At 39.4% G+C, this 22,592-nt stretch overlaps 1 protein-coding gene across 3 annotated transcripts in view; it reads left to right on the top strand.

The window, feature by feature from the left end:
• The window catches only part of IPCEF1 (interaction protein for cytohesin exchange factors 1), a 45,041-nt gene extending 33,903 nt beyond the window's left edge, over positions 1–11,138 (top strand). For all 3 annotated transcript variants that reach the window (XM_071806438.1, XM_071806437.1, XM_065833649.2), the window contains 2 exons: positions 3,682–3,872; positions 7,324–11,138. In XM_071806438.1, coding sequence (XP_071662539.1) covers positions 3,682–3,872; positions 7,324–7,524 — 392 coding nt within the window. In that variant the 3' untranslated portion in view covers positions 7,525–11,138. The remainder of the gene's footprint in view (positions 1–3,681; positions 3,873–7,323) is intronic.
• Positions 11,139–22,592: the final 11,454 nt, after the last annotated feature.

The following is a 22,592-nucleotide window of genomic DNA, read 5'->3' as shown; positions in this document are numbered from 1 at the left end:
TGAATGGGATGGTGCACGATCCCAGGAAGACTGATCCTTCCAGTGGCATCACTCAACAGAATTGCTTATAGTTGATACTGCACATGTTCTCCTGTGTGCATGCATGCACTCATAAATGCACACAATATCCTTCCACTGTTGCTGTTTGTTCCTCACCCCTAATCCTTCAGTACATCCTGAGAGAAAAATGAATGTATTTTATCTTTAACATAGGATGAGATAAAGAAATGCTGTAGTAATATTTCAGTTTCCTAACTTGCATGCCTGAGACAGAAAGTGCTTAGCTTGAAGAGTACTGGTGGAAGATATAACTTGCAATATTATTTTTGAAGTGCTTTTGAATGTGCCTGATATTAGCTGGGCGACCCAGCTGGAAAGACACACTCCAGAGCAGTGCTAGTGGGGCCCAACCTATCCATATTATTAAGAATTTTTGCCATCAGAATATATCTACCGTAATAAACCTTCAGAGGTTAACAAAACTCAGAGTAGGGGTGGTACATTGATCTTTGTGAAGCTGACACAGACAATCTGTTCATTTTTACACCAGGGCCTGAACTTGTGTACTGCATGCTTTTTGCATAAATTTTTACTTTGTGATAGAAAACAAATATTTTGTAACAATTTAGTAGTATGGTCTAGATAGGCCAGGTTTCACAGAAGGAACCCAAATCACTGAAACCTAAAAGTACAGAACTGGTGAATGCCTATGCTTTTGTTAGAAACTTGCTCATTTGCAGGTCAGTGCTCTAACTCCAGGTGCAAGAGAATGAAGCAATACCAAATTTTGAGAAAATGTGCTGTGAATGTTTGAATCTGAAGAAAAAGTCCAGTCTGTGTTTAAGCCTTGAGTCCTGTTGTTTTATCTCTATTATATGACCTAAATTTTTCTCTCAGGTGTTTTGTGGGGAAAACAAACAAGCAAACTACACGTGGTGATTTCTTCATTTGCTTTCATGACATTAAGAGGCTTTTGAAATAGTGCAATGCACCATTGTGTGAGGAGAAATATATTTTCTTATCACAGATCGTTATATTTGTCTTTTTAATTAATTGCTAGATACAATGCCTCTCCCCTTTTCAGATTTACAGCACCAATCTAGTGTTTTCAGTGGCATCATCAAGCATACCAAACATATGCTTTTACTTTCTGACCTTGGCTCAGAGGAACTCAAGACATTGAAGGTAAAAGTCCAGATAGGTATCGAACAGTTTGGCCTTGATTTATAGAGGTTTATTGGCAGACATACTCTTTGTTGATAGCAACAGTATCTGCTTCTATAGAAAAATACAATCTTAAGGTACTCGTTTGTTATTTTTTAACTGTTTTGGGAGACGTTCACTGCTCATCAGTGTAAACAAAGATGGAGACAAAAGTACTATATAACTAATATCTGGCTCTATACTAGCTTATAAGTTTTACTCACCTTTGTTTTCCAGCTGTTTCCTGAAATCCTGTTTAGCCGCTTCACTGTCACTACTTAATTCACCCAATCTGAAGAATATGGCATATTTTTTTCCCCCTGGAATTACCTGACCCTGATGAATTATTTGAGGATGTGAGTGGTGGAAGAACAAGCAATAGGAGAGGAGTTTAAGGTTACAGTCTTGAAAGAATGCAGGAGCTGAGTGCACATTGCTCATCAAGTGCTTCATCTTTTGCTGGACCAGCCTGATTTGGCTCCAGCCTTTTCTGTACTGAGTATAACTGTTCTCATTACCTTTACCTACAAGTGCACGGAAGATATCAGAGTACTTAGCATGGAAGAAGTGTGTTCAGTGAAGGTGTTGTTTCATGTTTGCTACTTTGTAACCCTTTTAGGACACTGAGGAACATCATGAGTTAGCCTCAAAAAATATCTGGAGTGGGGATCTTATATCCCCCATGGCTTGACTGTTTTTTAAGTTGCTGGACAGGATAAATGAGGTTTTTTTTTCTTCTTATATACTCTTTCTTGGATATCTGATAAAGGTCAATTTATGTCTCAGAGTGATACAGTGTACAGTCCTGATGAGTGACCTCCACAGTAGAGTTGAGCCAGTCCTGTGAAGGAGCTGCTGATGAAACAAACAGCTGCTTGATCCCAAAAAAGCAGGCAGGAAGCCCATTACAATGACGAGCCTCATGGCATGAGTCAACAGTTTTCAGGAAATACTGCTGCTGTGTATTATGACTTACACTTGCATTCTTTTTCTGTTTCCTGTAGCTTGTTAAATATACAACAGTTCTCCTTTTCCTCCTCCAGCACTGTATCAGTGTTGGAAGCTATGTTTAATTCTTGTCAAGTTACAACAGGCTTTTTATAATCACAAAGTAGTGAAAAAAAGGCCAGCAACACAATGAAGGCAAATATTTGTAGCATATCATAAACCTTTCATGTAACCTAAATATTTAGAAAGAGCAGGGATGTAGGAGGATGCTGTACTTTTTAAAGCATGGAAAAGTTAAGGAGCAGCCTCTTGTGTGCTGACATGTTGGACAAGGCATTTTGCAGCAGCATGAGTGAATGAAAGGACTTCTTCCTTTTCTTCAGAAAATGTTTGCTGACTGAACATCATTAAGAAAAGTCAATGTTTAATTTTTCTGTAAAAGAAAGAAGTTCCCATTCAGTTTCACCAGCACATGGAGGACTGCAGTTGAGAACCACCACCACCCCTTTCCCCAGTGAAATAAAAGCAAATGTTATCCCAGTGGATCTCGAGGGACTTGTTAGCATCTTCAAAACATGAATAACTGTAAGATTTTCCTTTAGCAAACACTGAAGTAGAAAAGCTTGCAGTGTGGACTGAGGGACAAGAAGCGAATTGTGCAGTCTGTTGATGAAAATTACCTTCTGCCAAAATGCCCCTATATATGCCAGGTATATTTTTAGTTTGCGCTTGATCATTTTTAAGTTGTTTTATTCTGAAAATGTCTTTACTTCAATTTTTACCTTATTTTGTGCTGTTTCATTCTCAGCTGTTTACTAGCTTTTCCTTTTATGTTCTCTCTGTCATGGAAGATGGTGCTGCAGCTTGGGAGCCGTCAGAATAGTTAAGATGGAGATAAGCAAGGTTTTGTTGCGAGGTACCACAAGAAAATTGTGTGCCACTATCTGTGAAACTCAGGGGTTAGGCATCATGTACCCAAAGGGTTCCTGTTTTAATCCATTTTCTAGGGGCCTTCTCTTTGGGCCTCTAAAGTGTTCCTGTATTTCATTTAATTGCTCAATTTTTTAAACTCCAGTTTCAATAATTACCAAAACCTGGCATGAATTGGTACACCAAATAGAATTTGATCAATGAGTTGCCAAGCAGAAATGTAATTCACCATATGCAGCATATAAGGAAGGGTGAGTGAGTGTAGATGTAATCAAAGTTGTTTTCATTCAAATGTAGCATTACTGATAGTTGTTCAAAGTCTGTGATATACTTGGAGCACTAAAGCAGCACTCTATCAGTGGAAATATGTGCTCATATCTATTTGGATCACAACCTGGTTCTTAAAAACATTTGAGTTTTGTAGTATGTCTTTTTCATATGCATTATTACCCTATAAATTACCCCTGAAATTGTCATTGTTTTGAACACTAATATTACTTTTTGACTTGACTAAGAGTCTTCCTGATGCCTGAACTTCACATTTCTGCTGTCTGCTGCCATATTCATATTCTTGTACCCAATTTATTATTTTCTTTGCAGATCAGGAAAAATGTGATGATGATGAGATGGAGCGACTTTACAAGTCATTAGAACAAGCAAGCCTGTCTCCCATTGGTGATCGTCGGCTTTCAACGAAGAAGGAACTTAGGAAGTCATTTATCAAACGCAGCAAAAACCCCTCCATTAATGAAAAGCTCCACAAAATTCGAATGCTAAACAGCACATTAAAGGTGAGGTCACAGAGCCAGCCAAGGAAAAGCCTGAGAGAAATAAATAGTTTGGCTGAAAAAAGCAGCAAGACTAGACTTCAGCCAAACTCTAATTACATATTTACTTAAAGCCCCAGAGAATTTGGTTAAGTTTTTCAAATTGTTTTCTACTTTATTCTGAATACTGATCTGTGTTTTGTTGTTCAATTTGAACTGAAAGCAGAGGCAATAGTTCAGGAGGGACTCTTTTTGCAGAAGTTCCAGCCCTTTTGAAAAATGTAATAAAGCAAGCTTCTCTTAGTTAGCTGGACAACTTGCAAGCTCAGCCGAATGCACTAAACAGGGGAGCCTTAAAGGAAGAGCAAAGTACATTCATGATAAAGGACATGAAAACGACCCTGAGCCAAAAAAAGTTTTCCTTATGTGATTATTGGAGAATGTAGAGGATGTGCCAAAGCTATTGTAAAGACCTCCTGTAACTAAAGTATTTTTAATAACAAAAGCATCCTGCTTTTATGTTAGAAATGTATCATGAACTGGAGGGGTGGAGGGCTTCAGGAGACATTCCATGAAAGAACCAGTAAATCTGTCTGGAATATGGGAATTTATGAGGCTGTTTACTCACGAGCATCAAGTGTCAGAGGATTTCAAGGACTGCTTCTGGATGGCGCTAAGGGAAACAGAAAGCTTAACTCCAGTATCTAAAAACTGTAAGGAGAACAAAGAATAAGTGCAAACCTGGGGTTTCACTTCTTTTTGTATGCATTAAAGACGGGAATTGAGTATCTTGTTTCAAGTGTGTCTCTTTGGCTTCTGGCACTGTAAGCTGCAGAAATACATGCCAAAACTTCTCCTATCAGCACAATCATTTATTTGATTATTGGTTGCAAGGGCAGGCTTGGCTTTTGAACCCTCCCCTGTTTAAAAATTCCTGAAGATATAGTTGAAAAGAGAAGTGGGAATAATAGGCATTCTGCCTGGCTCTGTGAGAGACCTGGTAAGTCTTTCCTCAATTATCAGAGTCTTCAGAATTGACTATAGCAACATCAGCAACAAAGGAGCCTGTCATATAACAGAAAGTTAGTTTAAAAAGCACGCTTATTTTATGGGATAGGAGGCTAAATATAGAAACATACTGCAAAGTGTTCCCTGATAGGAGCCTTCCTAATAAATCTAAGAAGCAGTTAGTACAAAATGGAGTCATATATTATGGGACAATCAGTTTCATTCATGCGGGGCTGAATGGAAGCCTTACTGTTAGACATGAGCAAAGAGGACAGCTTTGCATTGATTTAGCATGGGAATATTGTGTAGGTTGTAATTAGCAGTATTTTTAAGCCTAGGCTTCTCTGACACTTCTCTTTAATATGGAAAAATCATTTTTGGAGTGTTCCTGATGTGCAAAATGTGTTGATTTTTTTTTTTCTTTCCTCAAGCTAAGAAATTGGAGTATTCTCAAGACAAATATAACACAGACGTTTTCTCACAGACACAAACAGAGTTCTATACACAGCAGTGTTTAAGTTAACCTGTCTGAAACGCAAATGCCTGCAGTGGGAAAGTGCCATATTCTTTAAATTAGTGAGGTTATGTGCCTTTAAAGTAAAATTTGTTAGCATATTACATGAGATAATTCGAAATGATCTACTGGAAGTTTAAAAATCAGGAAAGTTTTGTGTCTGATCCATATTTACTCTGCTTTAATTAAAAGCCTGTTAATTTGAGAAGTGATTGATGCAAGATTCAGTATAATTAGAATTTCAGACTTTTGACTCCACATCTTTAACAACAGATTAATGTTGCTGCCACAATATATCATTAAGAAAACATGTTCTGGATAGTTTGGAAGAGAGGGAAGCTGTGTGCAAATGCATCCCGGACTTAATGAATGTGGGAAATAGATTCAGTGGTACAGGACAAATTCCATGGTACGGCTTTTTGCCACCAAGTTTTTCCACTGTAAATACTCTTATCTTCCTTCTTACCTATCTCCTCTTCTTCTCTTAGGCTAGCTGCACATATCTCTTGCATCAATGCCAGAAACCCTCTTACAAGGGCTGGCACTAGGTCTTTAAGGTAGGATCTCTGTAAACCAACAGTTTAAGAAGATTTGTGTTTAAAAAGTGGCTCAGGTATCACAGGCATTAGAGTAGCTCATAGTTCATTAAAGTAGTAGTGGGATATGGATGTGTAAACAGCCAATTGCTAGTATTATGAAGTGAGTGTTGTGAATGTGTGAGGGTATTTTTAAGGTGTTTTCAAGGCAGCCACTAGCACAGTGTGTCCTCGGGCATAATGAAACTGGTGGCAGCAGGAGATGGTTAGAGCGATTCCATTACTTCCATACACAAACAGGGCAGGGTATGGAGCCAGGCAAAAGCAGTAAAGGTTTGTTAGTGTGGCCTGGTGCTTCCATTAAGAAACTGTAGCTGCTAATTAGGGCTTCGTTATCCTGTGGTCCAATGCATGGATAGGCAATAAGAGCTGGAAAAGCAAAGTGGTTCATTGTGTCAGAAAATGTGAAGACATCAATTAATATAAATATCTGAAAGGAATATGTAAAAAGAGAGAGCCAGGCTTTTTTCAGTGATATCCAGTGGTAGAACCAGAGATGCCAGACACAAACTGAAACACAGGAGGTTCCATTGGAACATCAAGAAACACTTTTTCACTGTGAGCTTGACCAAGCACTGCCAGAGGTTGGCCAGAGAGGCTGAGGAGTCTCCATCCTTGGAGATATTCAAAAGCCATTAGAACATAATTTTAGACAGCCTGCTTGAGGAAGAGGTTTGAACCATGGGACCTTCAGAGATCCCTTCCATCTTCAAGCATTCTGTGATTCTTGGACATAAAGGGTCTCAGTGTTCCTGTATCAGTGACTGTTCTTGTCTTAAAATTGAACCAGGGTGCCTGCAATATATGATCTGAGTTGCTTTTGTCTTAAAGTAAAGGCAAGATTTATTAGTAGTAGCTGGTGGTAGATGTATTAGCAGCAACATGTACTCTAGCCACACTGCTGCCATTGCATGGCTCATCTCCAAAATTATTTTCTGTCTAGCTCCCAGAGAAGAGATATCTATAATGTGATCAGGGAATAAGTACTTTTTGAGAAAGTTGGAACCAATGTGATTTATAGAAATAAATGCCGTTGTGTCTAGTTTCATGCAAGTACTAACTTACGAGATAGCATAACAATGTCTAAATTTCACATGGATTTTCTTTCATGAAGTTTTGCTGAGAACCCCATAAAATAAAAAATCTACACGAAATCATAATATTGTCTTCAACTGGGATGAATTTCTGCTGTGGACTTACCTTTGATCTGCCTTCTAAAAAAGGGAACAAGTTGCCAGGAGGGTGAATAATTTGCTCTCTTGTTGTGAGAGGGTTCTCTAATGTTCTCTGTGTGTTTTTGTTATGGACAATGAGCCTGACAGTTTCTGTGGGAAATAACCACTTGTTCTCTTCCCAGTGTAAAGAACATGACCTGGCCACAATTAACCAGTTGCTAGAGGACCCAAAATTGACAGCAATGAAGTACAGAGAATGGAGGAACACAAACATCATGCTGGTTCAAGACATTTATCAGCAGCAGGAGGTCCAGGACATGTCCGCAGAGAACAGTGAGGAGCAAGAGGTGACTCCACAGCCTATTGCTGAAAGTGCTGTCTGAGGCCATGGTTCAATGGTTCATGGCAAGATTTCTCCCCACGAGTTTTCATGTACAAGCACCTTAAACTGCTGCATTTTGAGGTTTGCTTTTTTTCCAAGTGTTTTTTGAAAGGAAAACAAGCTCTTCTCCAAAGCTTTAATTCTCCTTGCAAAACTTACTTCATGTCAAAAGGGTGAATCCCCCAAATTCAAAAAGCATGCCTGAACCTGGGCTGCATACCCAAGAAGACTTTTTTTATGAAGCAGCTAAGAAATGTTTTTCCATCTTTGGAGATGTAAATCAAATATGCCTAACTCCTGGAAGTTATACAGAACTGCATAATATGTACTGTATGAAAGTGAGATCCTTGTGGTTGTTTCAACCATGTAGCTTACAGTTAAAGGAAGCTAAAACAATGCCAACAGGATATTGTCTACTCTCTACCTTTTTACCCTGTAAAGTAACCTGATGTATGAATTTTCATCTCTACATTCATTCACTTTAATCACTCTACCAGTTTAAACTGAGTCAAATAAAATAGTAATTATGTATGAGTTTATACTACAGACAGCTGCCAGGCACCCAGTTTGTGCTCTGCCTGATGTTTTATGAGTTTCAAACTTATTTATGGACCAGATCAAGGTACTGTTCTTTCAACATGAAGAAGAGAAGATCTCTCAACATTTGCTAACATGTAATTTACTCTTCAGTGAGGCAGATAATGCTTCAACAAGTTTCAACTTTTCTTATGGACTTGGTAGAATTTCCTGTAAGATGATTTTCCTCTTTCTTATTTTTGACAATGTTGAATATATAAGGTACAAATGCGCCCCAGATTCCTACTTAGTAAGATGGTCATGTTCACAAGACAGAAGCTAAATAATTAAATTCGTGATGTGGACCTGAAGGTGTAAAACATAGCCGCAAATATTTTTGTAAATATATGTCATTTTATGGCTTATATGAATGTGACTATATACTGTATATATGTTTTATTTATATATTTATATATGCTGAATTTCCTAATGTAGATAGGCATGCATGGACCAGACCCACCCAGATGTGAGTGCTTGCAGGTTGACTTGAAATGTTTCTTTGTTTTTTGTTCCATTATGAATCACAGTAATGGCTCTACACCTGAGACTACCCTGGGACATCTGCTGTAACTTTTTCTTCTATCTTTCTAGCTTTGAGATTTAGATGAAGAAAATCTGTACAATTTAGGGCAGGAAAATAAGTTTTCTAGAATGTTTCAGGATTTCCCTTTGGACAAACAAATATAGGTAGGTTACGAGGTTTTGCTGCAGGATCATAACTCTTTGTCTTCATTGTCCTCAGCACAAGGTTTGTTGTTTATTTTCTTTTTTTGCCTTCCTGTCTTCTGTGTGTGTACAAGTATGGGGACCTTTGCAGAGTGCTGAATTTTGAAAAGCGAGAATTAGCCCACCATTCTTAAATTAATGCCACTATAGGAACTGTGACAACTGACCCTTCTGTTGGCTGTTTCATAAAGATATTCTTTTGAATTAGTTTTCAACGCAGTTTATCTTTTAAAACAAAATACACTATACAGATGCACCTGTATTTACCTGTCTTTATACATTACGTGTTTTTTCATAGCTTGACTGAGAAAACAAAAGTTTATAGTGTTAGTGGGAATGTGTGAAACCTTTTCTACCTGTGTAGTGATAAATTTCACTATAGATACTGCATTTTTAACCCTCAGCAGCTTTTCTTGTGAAATAGAAACTTGCAATTGTGTTCCAATGTATCCAAAGATTACAGTTAAGCCTGTGTTGAGTGTGAAAGCCGAGGACCAGGCAGTAAACTAGAAGAAAGGGGACAAATGTAGGTTTCTTTGATACAGGCTTTAATGGCAGAGAGTCAGGGGAAATGTGGGCTGGTTGAATGCAGAAGCAGAGCTATGCTTGGGGATAGCATCACTTCCTCAGGTATAAAAAGGTTTAGGAGCATGAGGGCAAAGACTAGTGTTGGGTCAGAACTTGATAATTTGGACTAGTCTGCTGCTGGGGAACAAATGTTAGCTGAGACCTGGAAGTTGGTGACAATGAAAATTGGGAGTGTAGGGATTAATCTACTTGATCCATCTGAGACAAAACTACCTGGGGCTAAATCACTCGTAAATAACGAAGGTCAGCTTGCATGTCCATTTTCTTTTGCAAGTGCGAGTTTCTCATGAAACAAAGTGTGTAAACACCATTTTTCTTCAAAAGCATCTTCACTTAAGCATGTGCTTGTTTTAAAGATCTAAGTGACCTATTGAACTGGGACAGACAAGTCAGTGCCTTGCAGTTGTGAGCAAAGTCCTAGTCACCTCTGTTTGCTGAAGTAGATTCGCACTATACAAAGGAAAGCATTATGTGGCCTTCACGTGCTGTGTTGGCTCTTTTCACATGATGCTTGTATGAACATAGACAAAACAGGTTTCCCAAATATAGAGACTGACCTTGGACTGCCCAAATTCCACTCTTGGTTTTGACACATTATGTAGCCCAAAATAGCTTTAAATTACTCTTTCCAATGATCAGTAGATAGTTATTATTGAACTACTGAGGTTTTGGAAACCTCTTGAGGATGGGCTGCATCATCCTCTTAGAAAAGAACACAAAATTCTTGAATAGGGTTACTTTAATGCAGTTATTATTTTAGCAAATTTGTGTGTGTTCAAGAAAACAAATGTATGGCTTTTATGCACATGCAGTGCTGGGAGCCTATCTCCTTTCTCTTCAGCTACTATTTAGAACTGAAGCAAATGGAAAAACATGTGAAATGAAAACTGTAGAAAACAGGATTAATTTTCCAGCATTGCTGATTTATGAAGATTTTGAGCTGGTGCTGGATTCATCAGAAGGGGTTGCGCAGCAATGCAAAAGCCTTGGTCAGAGCAAGAAGTTTGCACAAGCTGTCAGCTACAGCTTGTGGATGCAGCAGGGACCAACCTCGGCAAGAGAAACTTGGACAACTCTGTGCTTTGCTCAGTGATATTTCGGGTATCTAGGGGAATCTGAATTTGGAAGGCCTGCATCATTGTTTCATAGTGCAGGGAAACTGTGCATCCCTAGTGAATGTCCAAAAGTCTTTAACCATCTGTGTCATGGAACTTGTTTTATGTACTTTTTCAGGACAAAGTGTGTGTGCGTGCACATGAGCACATGCAGAACTATTCCTTTGTCAGTAAAGCCTTTTGGTATTTGTGCTGTAAGTCCAACTATGCATATTGTGGAGTAACTTAATGACAATACCTAATTTCAGCTGTTTCTGTAGCCTGTCTCTGGTGGCTTTTCTGGCAGTTGAATCTCTCTGTTTTGGCGGAGTAGATCTCACGAGCTACTAGAATGAGGTGGGATCACATTTTCTTTCCTAAGATGGGAGATGTTTCATGTGGGGACTGTGAATTCTGTGAATTGTTTCTGGATCTACTTCTGATTATTTGATCAGTACTGGGTTTTACCTAAAACAGGAATAAACAAGGATATATAATGTGTTGTAAATTTCAGAATGTAAAATTTTTTCTAACTAGGAAAAAATATGGGTATGCTACATCTATTTTGTGAGCCTGTAAGCTTAAATGTCTATAACAGATTTAATATAAAAACTTCTTTTTTAAACTCAAAGTAGTAAGGGACTTCATGTAAGCATACTTCTTTGGTAAGGAACTCCATGTGCTGTGGTTGAAGTTTGGGGTTTGGGCTTTTTTGGTTTTGTTTTGCGTTTGTTTTGTTTGGTGGTACAGAAGTGACCAATTGCAATGAGGGCCTGGCTTTACTTCATTTATATGAGACATCTCTTTCTGTTAACAGGAAGCCAAAGTGGTTTTCTTGTAGCAGGAGAGCCAAAGTGGTATTTCCTGTTTTGTGTGGGGCATTTTGAAGCAGCAGACATTTTACATTGTCAGTCAGCATTTCCTTGATGGCTTGAAGATTTATCCTATTTTGGTCTGCTGCAAGCTGCCACATTCTTGCATTTTTAAGAACTGGCTTCATCATTAACTAAAACAAAAATTGAGGAGAAAAAAGGAAAATGAAAAACAGAACAAAAAAGCTCTTGGCTAAGATCAGACTGAAATTCTTGTCTCTCTGCAGAAGTGTAACAGGACCGAAGCTTGCCTGAAGCTAGGCATTTCAACATTGAAAAAAAGATTTTCAGGTGTTGAGTAGAGTACCACATTCCTTGGAATTTGCTATAGGAGAAGTTCCAAGACCTGTCTGCTCTGGAAAAATGAATATTTTTTCCAATTTATTTTTTCTTGATAAAAATCTGAAGGGGAGTGGTTTATCATCTGACGGAAAGTTAAAAATTAAATAAGCATGCAGTTAATTGATAGTTCATCAACTTTGATGTATTACGTTGAAATTATTGACTTCAGATGACTCAGCCTTTAATGCAGAAAACTAATTTATTTTGGAAATGATTGTAGCTACCATAGTGTCTGAGGCTTATGTACCCCATGTGGCCTGCAAGATGTCCATTTTGAGGATGTAGGGGTATGGCATTTTTATAGGACAAATAACTTATGTCATCATACCACAGATTAGGAACTGTGTAAACTCTAATACTCCTTTAATCCTAGATGCTTTAGGACCTACCCAGATTATTCTGACTCTTGAAGTTGCTTATGGCAGTTTAACCTTCTCCCACCTAAAAATAAAGACCATGTGAAAACATCTGTTTTCATGTGAAGAGAAACTCACACTAGTCTAGCAAAGATTCAGGTAAGTCACTTTATTTATGAATGTTTAGCAAAACAAATCACCTGGTGAAATGTCCTATGTGCATACTAATAGCAGTGCTCTTGTGCAAAGCTTTTAGTGCTGAGGACAGACCAAAGGAGGAATGGGCAGTGTCTATTCCATTATCCTCTGTTTAGCCAGGGGAAGCCATACACAGAGGAGTATTTGCAAGGATATCTGTTAGGCAGGGGCAGGGCCTGCAGCACCATGAAGGTATATAGAATCCCAATTTGGTATTTTATCTGTCTGGTTTTTTTTTCACTGGTTTCAAACCCAAAGCACAATGTTTGCACTCAGCGCTGCCTTTTTACTGCTTGTTGCCCACACATGTGACTTGATTTTAATGGAATGACACACACATCTTGCAGAATGAGAGCCTTATGTTTGCACTTGTCAATTAGACACTGAAATGAGAGAATATTTTGCTCAGCCTTTTTTTCACTTTTCACTGCGTATTTTTCTGTTTACTCCTATATATTAAAATAAGGATTTGTTCATTCTTTAAACAAGCTATTTCCCCTTTGGACTAATATTACTATTAAATTGAATAATCTGGAACAAGGAAGAATCAATGAATGGTTTGACTGAGGAATGCCTTCCACTATTTGGCAATGTAATTTTTGAAACTGCTGTTAAATTAATTGGTTGCTGTAGCCACCCTGAAGGAAGAATGGTCCCTTCTGACAAGTATGGGACATTGTTTGATTTTTTTTTTAATTTATTTTTTCTTTTTTTAGCTCACAGAGCTGCCTTTTTCAATCAAAAGACAGTTGGGGTCTTTTTCAAAAGAGTTTCAGTTTAGCTGAACAGGCCAGCCAGATAGCAGCACCATGAAGGTGTGTTTCCCGAGCAATGATATTGTCTAAATTGGGGGTGTCAAACTCATTTTCACCAGGGGCCACATCAGCCTCACAATTGCTTTCAAAAGGCAGAACGTAATTTTAGGGCTGTATAAATGTAACTACTCCTACCTGTATACAGTCCTAAAATTACCGTCAGCCCTTTGAAGGCAACTGTGAGGCTGATGTGGTCCCTGGTGAAAATGAGTTTGACAGCCCTGGTCTAAGGGATTGGCTGTCCTGAAGAAAGACTGTCCCTGTCCCCCTCTGTTCCCCTAATCTCCTACATGCTCCCACTGCTTGCCTCAGGCTAATCTGCTCATCATTTGGCACCTCTGTCAGCTCGGCTGAGTCAAATAGCAAGGAACAGACACAGCAAGTTGGATAGTTGTCTACTGTCACGCTGAATAAAATCTGCTTATGCAGAGGTTCAGTGCCTACCAGAGCCCTCACAAGGGAGGCAACTGGATTGTGAAGGCAGAAGCAGAAGGAAGAAGAGCTGTGTAAGTAGGAGGGAAGAGAGCGACCTCTTCCTTTTAGGAGCAGGCCATTAGCTTGACTCTGCTTCCCACAAAGCTATAGCTTCACTTTCACCAAATGGTGACTTCCCTTTTTCCCCTCTGCCAACACACGGTTGTGAAGACAACCTGAAGGAACAGTTTTCATGTGGGTTTTACAGTGATCTCAGCCTGTGCCCTTGCTTTCATAGAATCATAGAATCATTTTGGTTGGAAGAAACCCATAAGATCATCAAGTCCAACCATAACCTAACTCTAACAGTAAACCATGTCCCTAAGAACCTCTTCCACATGTCTTCTAAACACCTCCAGGCATGGTGACTCAACTACTTCCCTGGGCAGCCTGTTCCACTGTTTCTCAACCGCTTCCATGAAGAAATGTTTCCTAATATCGAATCTGAACCTCCTCTGACACAACTTGAGGCCATTTCATCTCATCCTATCGCTTGCTACTTGGGAGAAGAGACCAACACTCTCCATGCTACAACCTCCTTTTAGGTAGTTGTAGACAGCAATAAGGTCTCCCCTTAGCCTCCTTTTCTCCAGGCTAAATAGCCCCAGTTCTCTCAGCTACTCCTCGTAAGACTTGTCCTCCAGACCCCTCATCAGCCTTGTCACCCTCCTCTGAACTCTCTCCAGCACCTCCCCATCTTTCCTATAGTGAGGGGCACAAAACTGAACACAGTATTCAACTTGGGGCCTCACCAGCACTGAGTACAGTGCGATGATCGCTTCCCTTCCATGCCTCATGCATGACCAAAAGTTTTGTTTCTGGGCCTGGAAGCCAAACTCTACAAAAAACAATACTATGTTTCCTTAAGATGCCTGTTGGCATGCTTGCTGCAGGGATGCTGGCGCAGGCATGAGAGAGGCAATGGTTGGGGCTGGAGCACCATACCTGCACCTGCTGACACCAGCTATGAAGCTGCACCTCACTGGCTTGAAGTGCCTCTTTTTTTTTTCCTCTGGCTTTTGATTTACACTCTCCTGTGGTAGTACAAAATATAACAGATTCCAAAGTTCTATAAAAATAGAAATGAGTTGCTCATAATGATTTGTACTTTATTTTATCTGCCTAAAAAAAAGCTGCTGCGTTCCACCAGACTTCCAGACAGGTACCTGTGAGCTTGGGGTCATTATGTTCACTGGCAACACAGAGGGCAAAGGTGTTGTTCCTGGTGCCTGACCCTGTTTCATCAATATTTTAGAAGGGCTCAGTTATCATTCTTCTCATGTTATCATGGACTATTTCTTCCTGCTGGAAGAAAGAACCTACTGACACAGGGAAAGTTCCTGTGTTATTTTCCTGTATTCAAGGAATGACCTAGTTGTCACAACGGGATGTTTAAAATTGTCTGACAGAAGCCTTGGTAATACATGGGATGTGCATGGTGGCAAACTGCTCTGTTATTTTGATGGGGAAATGTGTTTCTTTCATCTTTCCACTTCTGAGCACTGTCAGTCTCAGGCAGGCACAAGATGCAAGTTCTCCTTGTATTGCTGGTGGGAAAGCACAGCTGCTTGCAAAAGGGTCTCAGCAAGTTTTTCCGATGGAGCAAACTGATCCCGTAGCACAGCCTGCTGGGTGTTAGAGAGACAGCAAGCGAGGGAGAAAAATTGCAGGTTTATGTGTGAGTGGAAGTAATAGTGTTACTGCTGGAAGTGTGATGGTTTCAGGCTTCATCTGAGCAAGTTTTACAGTGGGTTCACAACATCTGATGCAGGTGGAAAAATGGAGATGCTGTTTGGCACATCGGCCCTCTCCGGACCTGAAACAGAAGGAGTAAATGGAAACCAAGGAGGAAAAAGTTGCTCTGTGAGGAAAAGCAAGATAACACCTGAGAGGCCAAGGTGTGTGTTAGGAAAAGAGAAGTGATAAATATAGAGGCAAAAAGGGGTAATTATTGCCTATGGAAAAATGAGGGGCATGAGATCAGTGGAAACCCACAACCTGCCATACAGCTGATGTCTCAGAGGGGATGATTTTAAATGAAATTATTCAACATTCATGAATGGCAGCCAGCAAATTGTTAAAGCTGGTTTGTAGACCATTCTAAAAGATGAGGGTTGGGAGTTTGTTTCATGGAAAACACTCTCATGCTGGTGTTAAGGACTGTGGCATGCTTCTGTCCTTCATGAAATGCCTGCATAAGTCTAGTAAAATGCAAAAGCCGCTGTAATAGTGTGGCACAGGAAGACAACCGGAAATTCAGAGGCATCTCCAGTGTCCTCAGACCTTGCAATGGCAGCCATGTCCTGGTAATCTACAGGCCTATATGTGCTCTGGCAGACCTGTTGTCGAAGTAGAAGGTATATTTTCTATGATGCGCTTTCTTAAATTTTATTTTTATTACAGACAGTAAATTCAGTTCACCTTGGCTAGCACTTCTGTTAATAAATGGCAGCAGAGAAGAAAATGACTCTGGTGGTGGTGTCCTTTGCCGTGTAATTTGAAAATTTTGCCATACAAATGCCAGGAGGAGCCCCAAATAAGATTTCATACTGCTGTAGAACACACGCATCACCTTTCCAACGTGATGTCGTATTTCATCATGAGCATCATTTGTTTTCTGTGAAATAATTTATGCTGCTCATCTTGTTGATGACAAGATGAGGCACTTTGGGTGGCTGCATCTTATGTGCTGTTTCTGAACCATGTTTTCTAACACACAAAAAAGGATGAATTACAGTGTTGATACTTCTTGGAAGAAGCAGGTAAGACTCCTCACAACTGATGCAGCAAACAAACCTCAGCACTTTGGAGACAGTATATTTGTGTATTTTATATGTTTGTGCATTTTATAGTTCAGGATAATTCAGATTCTCTTATTGCTTAAAGAGTATGTGAGTGTATCCAACGTCTTTTACTGAGTGTTTGCTTATATAGGTCAATAGTACAGAGATGATATAGGCTGTTTAAACTTAATTACTTTTTAATATTCCCTCATTGGAATAATTCCTTGCATCTGATGTTCCAGTGAATCAGAAAACAAAAGAACAGGGAATGGGAGGGCTCAACGCATGTAACAATCACATGTAAATGATGCATCTATTGGGTGTTTCTGCACATCTTTTTACTGTTACAGCCTCTTTCTGTAAATATCTTATTTTTGTCTTGTAATGCTGTTAGTATGCAGCATCAGAAGAAAGCCTTCTTCCCAGCTCCCTTGCATATTGAGTCAGAGGGATAAATACAACCTGGTGGATCCAAATGTGTTAGGGATCTGATTATTAAGGCAGTCAAACCCTCTTGCTCTGAAAGATTTACAAATCAGGGTTCCTTATATCATCATGCAATTAGATAAAAGCAGAGAATGGTGGCATCATAACACTAACACAAAAGTTATTTGTACAATGTGTAAGAGATTTTTTATTTCAGACCAAGTCTAAGCACCAGCTTATGATGGATCAGAATTCATGCATTGACATTAATCCTTAATAATGGAGAAGATGAGTATCATCACTAGATGAACTCTGAACAGGAGGCCTCCTATTGGTGTTGCTAATAACTATAACCTCCCTCTGTGCTGATGGTCCCTGGCTTAATGCAGTTCATTACAGAGCAACACAAGACTAATTTTTTAAAGCATTTGATAGAGCATTTATGTTGCCTTTTTATATTGCTATCATTATCTCTGTCATTTGGAATTGGAATATGGAATAATTGTAAGAAAGCTTTTCTCTCCTAAGAAAACCATCCATCAGAGGTGGCAGAGAAACTCCATGTTAATTGTATAAAAATAAAAGAAGTAGCAGCGGAATTACACATTTGCAGTCACACCGCCTGTGTTTCTGTCTATTGGTTGTGCTGCAGTGGAATCATGGAATCATTTTGGTTGGAAAAGGACTTTAAGATTGCTGAGTCCAATCGTTAACCTAACACAATCAAGTTCACCACTAAACCATGTCCCTTAGCACCACATCTACATGTCTTTTGAACACCTCCAGGGATGGTGAATCAACCACTTCCCTGGTCAGCCTGTTCCCGTGCCTGACAACTCTTTAGGTGAAGAAATTTTTCCTAATGTTCAGTTTAAATCTACCCTGGTTCTACTTGAGGCAATTTCTTATTATTCTATTGCTTGATACTCAGGAGAAGAAACCAACACCCTCCATGCTAAAATCTCCTTTCAGGTAGTTGTAGACAGTGATAAGGTCTCTCTCCCTCAGCCTCCTTTTCTCCAGGCTAAACAGCTCCAGTTCCCTCAGCCACTCCTCATAAGATTTGTCCTCTGGACCCTTCACCAGCTAAAAGTTTTAAATTTGAATGTGGATAACTAATACAGTTTAAAAACAAAGAAACACAAAAAGACCCAAACAGCAAGTGAAACAAAACAAACCCCAAAACATGCAAAACCAAAACCAAATAAAACAAACAAAGCCAAACAAACAAAAAAAAACCAGAAAACAACAGAAAAAATAACACAACCAAGGATTTATTTATTTGATCACTATTTAATTTTCTTGAGTTAGTTTTTAGGACACTGAAGAATTTGCTTCAGTTTTGTGTTCAAACTTATGTTTGCTCTTTATTATTTTGGCTTATAATGACTGAACTTGGTAAGGGAGACTCATTTGAACCTTGTATGTCTTAATACAAAATTATGGTTCTGGGAATTAAAAAAAAGTTGAAATTAACTGTGACATATTTGTAGATAAAAACCAAACGATTAAAAGAGTAGGAGCTCCTGGTATGATGCCAATAAAGTGAATAAAGCTGTTGCAGAATATAACCCCTGGAGGAATATGTCCCTCCTGAAAATATACTTTTCTGGACGGACAATGTCTACTATATGAATGCATTTCTGAAATGTCATGCATGTGTCTGAAACTTTGGGTACTGTTCTCATTTCCACACCAACACAGGCACTGGTATTTGCAGGCTAGTTGGCACCAAGTGATACACAATGAATGGAAATTTGGAAACCATGCCTTATAGGAAGAAAATTAAGAAGTGAAAAGTGTTTCATTTAATGTATTCAGAGAAGCAGAAAGATTTTTCAATGGTCTGTTGTTTTTTTCTAAGGAGGATGAATCTCATCTCAGTTCAAATGAGAGTTCTGGTGATAAATGCTTTGAACTGCCCTGGAGGTGCCTGCCTCTCTGCCTTGAATATTTTTGAGGGAAAGCTGGGAGAATAAATTCACTATGCTGAAGTTATCCCTGTAAGAAGCATCTCATACAAAGCCGACAGGCAAGGAAGTGGCTTCTAACAGCAGGGACTCCCTAAACTCTCAGAAAAGGCATTGCAATAGGTAGGGAGTGAAGCAATGGGCAATTCAGGCAGCACCCCTTTGTAAAACGTATAAAGTAAATACACATTTTGGACGGAAGTATAACGAGGATGTAATGAGATTTTTGTCCCTTAAACTAATTGAATGAAGAATATCCTCCCTCCTCACTTTTCTTAAAAAAACAACTACATTACCCCATGCTGTGGGATCATTTGGACTTGGTAAAACATGAGCAGAATGATTTTGTAGAAAATCTGATGGGAGGCTATAGCATTTGGTTTTGGTCTACAAACTGCTGGATTAGTGAATTTGTCCATAGGGATGAGCAAAACACTGTCTGAAGAAATCGTCAGGGTGTTTTGGTTTAAAAGTAATAATACAGGTCACAAGCAGCAGTAGATTTTAGGTAACCACAGCAGAACTTCATCAGGTCTCTTACAGGCCCCAAACAAATATACATCAACAATAAAACGTAATTTAGAAATGAGTGGGAGAAAGGAAGTAAAGAGCACAGTATACGTAAATCTACTGTTCAGGAAAACTCAGTGATATCAGGATTACCTATACTGGAGTAAAACCCAGGGCAAGGTTTTAATGTCATGTAGGTGGTTATCTCCACAAGTTGTTCTACTAAGGTTTCCCTTTACCACTCCCCACCCTTTTCTCTTAACATGACTACCTCTGCTTTGTCTTTGCTATATTACCTCCCGTCTGGTGTAAGCTCAGTGGACCTACCACTGCTTCTGCCTAGCACAGCACCAATCTTCTGTTTCTTGTGTAATGCTTTCTTTTTGGTCCTGTCCCTCTCTAGAAATGATTGTTCTTTTTACATATATAGTTTATATTAACATATTTGATGCCTGTTGCTGGGTTTTTTGCAGAGATATCAATGAGATCATAAAGAAAAGCACCATGTTTTTCCTCTAAATTTACATGAAAAGAACTAGTGAAATAAAATGTCATTTAAAATGTGTTACAAATAAAAAAATACTGTGAACATTCAATAATTTTACAGACTTTAACACATCTTTCTTCAACCTCAGGGTGTTTTGCTTTGTCACAACCAATGTCAGCAAATTAACATGTGAATCTGTGGGTATTCCAGAAAAGGCTATTGGATTGGAAGTGCTTAGTTGGAGTAACACCAAATAAATGTCTGTCATCTTCAGCCATTCTACTTTTATACTCCTCAATAATGTAACACTTAAGAATTTACCCTGGTATTACAAATCATTCTAAAACATTCGCTGAATTGTTGGGAAAAAAAAAAATCAAAAAATCTTCAGTTTCTTTGGCTAATGCCAAAGGCGAATTTGATGGTACATCAAAAGCTGAAAACCAGTTATTGTGCTGATCCTTAACAGAGAGGGTAGAAGTATGGAATGGTTGCAAAGATCCCCATCCAAAGAAAAATGCTATGTCCTGCCCTTAACCTGATGAGTCATTTTACTGAGGAGTTTTGGAGGCTGCGGATGACTCTACATCCCAGAGGTCAGCTACTTCTTGCTGGGGAGCTGCACAGTGTCTGTGCAGCTTCCCTTGGACAATAAACTCAATTTATCACTGCTGCCTGTCTAGGTAGGAAAGAACTAAGCTCACACAGTGGGGTTTCACTCTTCTAGAGTAACAAACTCATTAAAAGACTGAAGGCTGGAGAAACTGAACTGCCAGTGCTGCCCAAAGTGGCGTCACAGTTCAGGCCAGGGTCCACGGTTCAGGCCCAGGAGGCTGACTTATTGCAGCTGCCTGTGATATACAAACATGTCTTTGGGAACCGAACCTACTGTGGTTTCTCTCATATTACCTCCCAATCCTTTCTTGACACCAACACATGGTTTACTGTGTCTGGATGCTCACTTATTTTCTGGCCAGGTGGTGCCTATGAAAGAAACAGAACATGGAGATTGAACACAGTTTTGCATCATCTTTTTTCTCTCTGCAGGATCCTCTTGCCTTTTGTCATTAGGCTGGTTCCTGATGGCAGCTGATATGCTCCTTGAGGATAGTGGTTCTTCTCTGGGGGATCACACAGGCTAGGAACAGCTGAGAGCAGTGTGTTCAGCAGCTGCTGGCTTCCTTCATCTCACTTCTGTGAGATATTCTGCCACAAATATAGAGCATGTATTTGCTTTCTTCTGCATCCAAAACTTCACTGAAGCCCTGTGTGTTGTACTATGCAATCACAGAATCATAGAAATGGTGTTTTGAAGGGATCTCTGGATATAGTAAGTTACTACTCTAGTATTTGTGCTATTTTGCCAAATGGTGTAGTGTCTGACTGACAATCATAGCAATCATAGATCAGTTAGCATTTCTGCTTTGGACTTAGCTTCTTTGACTACTCCTGTTATATGTTGGTAATACGAAAAAATATTCAGGCCTAGAGTAAACATAGCATGACAAACTGGAAGGCTGACAAGGGTCAAATACCTTACCAGTAAATAAAAGACATGGTGAAAGATGCATGAATTCTTCACATGACAGTTCATTACAGAGGAGCTTAGGAGAGTTTCTGTGTTTCAGCCTCCAGAGAGGAGAAGCCTGAAGAGGAATCTCAGAATGAAGAGTCAGCTGAAGTGGCTTAGAATAAATCAGGTTTTCCAATGGGATCAAATAGCAAGGGTCAGGTGTTATTCACTCTGGAGTTCTAAAAGAAGTCAGGTATGAAACTGCTGAACTACTAACTGTGTTGTATTATGCACTTTAAAAGAGGAATTACAGATAGGGGATTTTGATTTCATAGTAAGCCAGGTATTTCGAAAAACAGTGTGGGTAGACAGGTGGCAAGTAGGACAGAATGAAGAAGGACTGACCCAGCAGTTCAGACGTCATTGAAGGAGCTGATGAGAATGTAGAAAAAAATGATCCAGTTGAAATACAGTGTGCATCACTTCTGAAAAACCTGTGGGACACTATACCTCCCCAAAGGTTCTTAAAGAAACCAAAGTAGAATGATGTAAAGGAAAAAAGCAAATCCTTCCTGAATTAATAGCTGCACAAAAGGCAAGAAACAAACGGTAGGAGTAAATAGGAAGTGGAAGGGATGTTTCCAGTGATGTCCCAGAAAGTTGCTCTCCTATTTTGTCATATGTTTAATGGAAGATGGACATCCAAAGAAGTAACAATGTTTATAAAAACACAGTTATTTAAATTAGTGAAAGCCAAGCCAGATGTGACAAAGAGCTCATAGCATTGAGTGGCTGGGGGAAAAAAATTATAGATTGAGGAATTTATCCAATCACTTCATAAGGAAAAATTCCCCAAAGTCTTTTCAAAATTATCAGTATTTCTACAACAATAAAGAAAATGTGCCCGATAATGTTATTGGGACACCAAGACCGACTGGGACAAAACAGCTTGCATTTAAGCTAGGAAATTCTTCTAAGCTCCAAAACTCTCTAGGAGTTGCAGGTCAGCAGGGAGCCAGGCAGTAGCTCCAGGCTCTGCCCTGCCTCTGCATTTAGCAGTACAGGCAAGCTCCTTGCAGTGCCTGGGCATGTCCCCAGCTTGTTTAAATTTCTAGTAAAGGGCCTGCAAAGCCTCTGTCTGCTAGAAGCTGGGAAGGAGAAGTTTCCCTCTACTCACCCTGTCTTTCTGCAGCCCGAGGTGGGTTCCCGCTTGCTGGCTCCTGGAGCTGACCCTCTACAGCAAGTTATCAGCACAGGAGGGATGTGTGTAGTTTGGATCAAAACTAATTTCTGCCTTTTTTTTTTTTTTTTAATAATAAACTATTGGGATTTCCCCTTT

This window comes from Patagioenas fasciata, chromosome 3 (genome assembly GCF_037038585.1).
Source record: "Patagioenas fasciata isolate bPatFas1 chromosome 3, bPatFas1.hap1, whole genome shotgun sequence".
In the NCBI taxonomy this organism is placed as follows: Eukaryota; Metazoa; Chordata; class Aves; order Columbiformes; family Columbidae; genus Patagioenas; species Patagioenas fasciata.
Note: the sequence above shows the minus strand (reverse complement) of the source record. Positions and strands in the feature narration are given on the sequence as shown.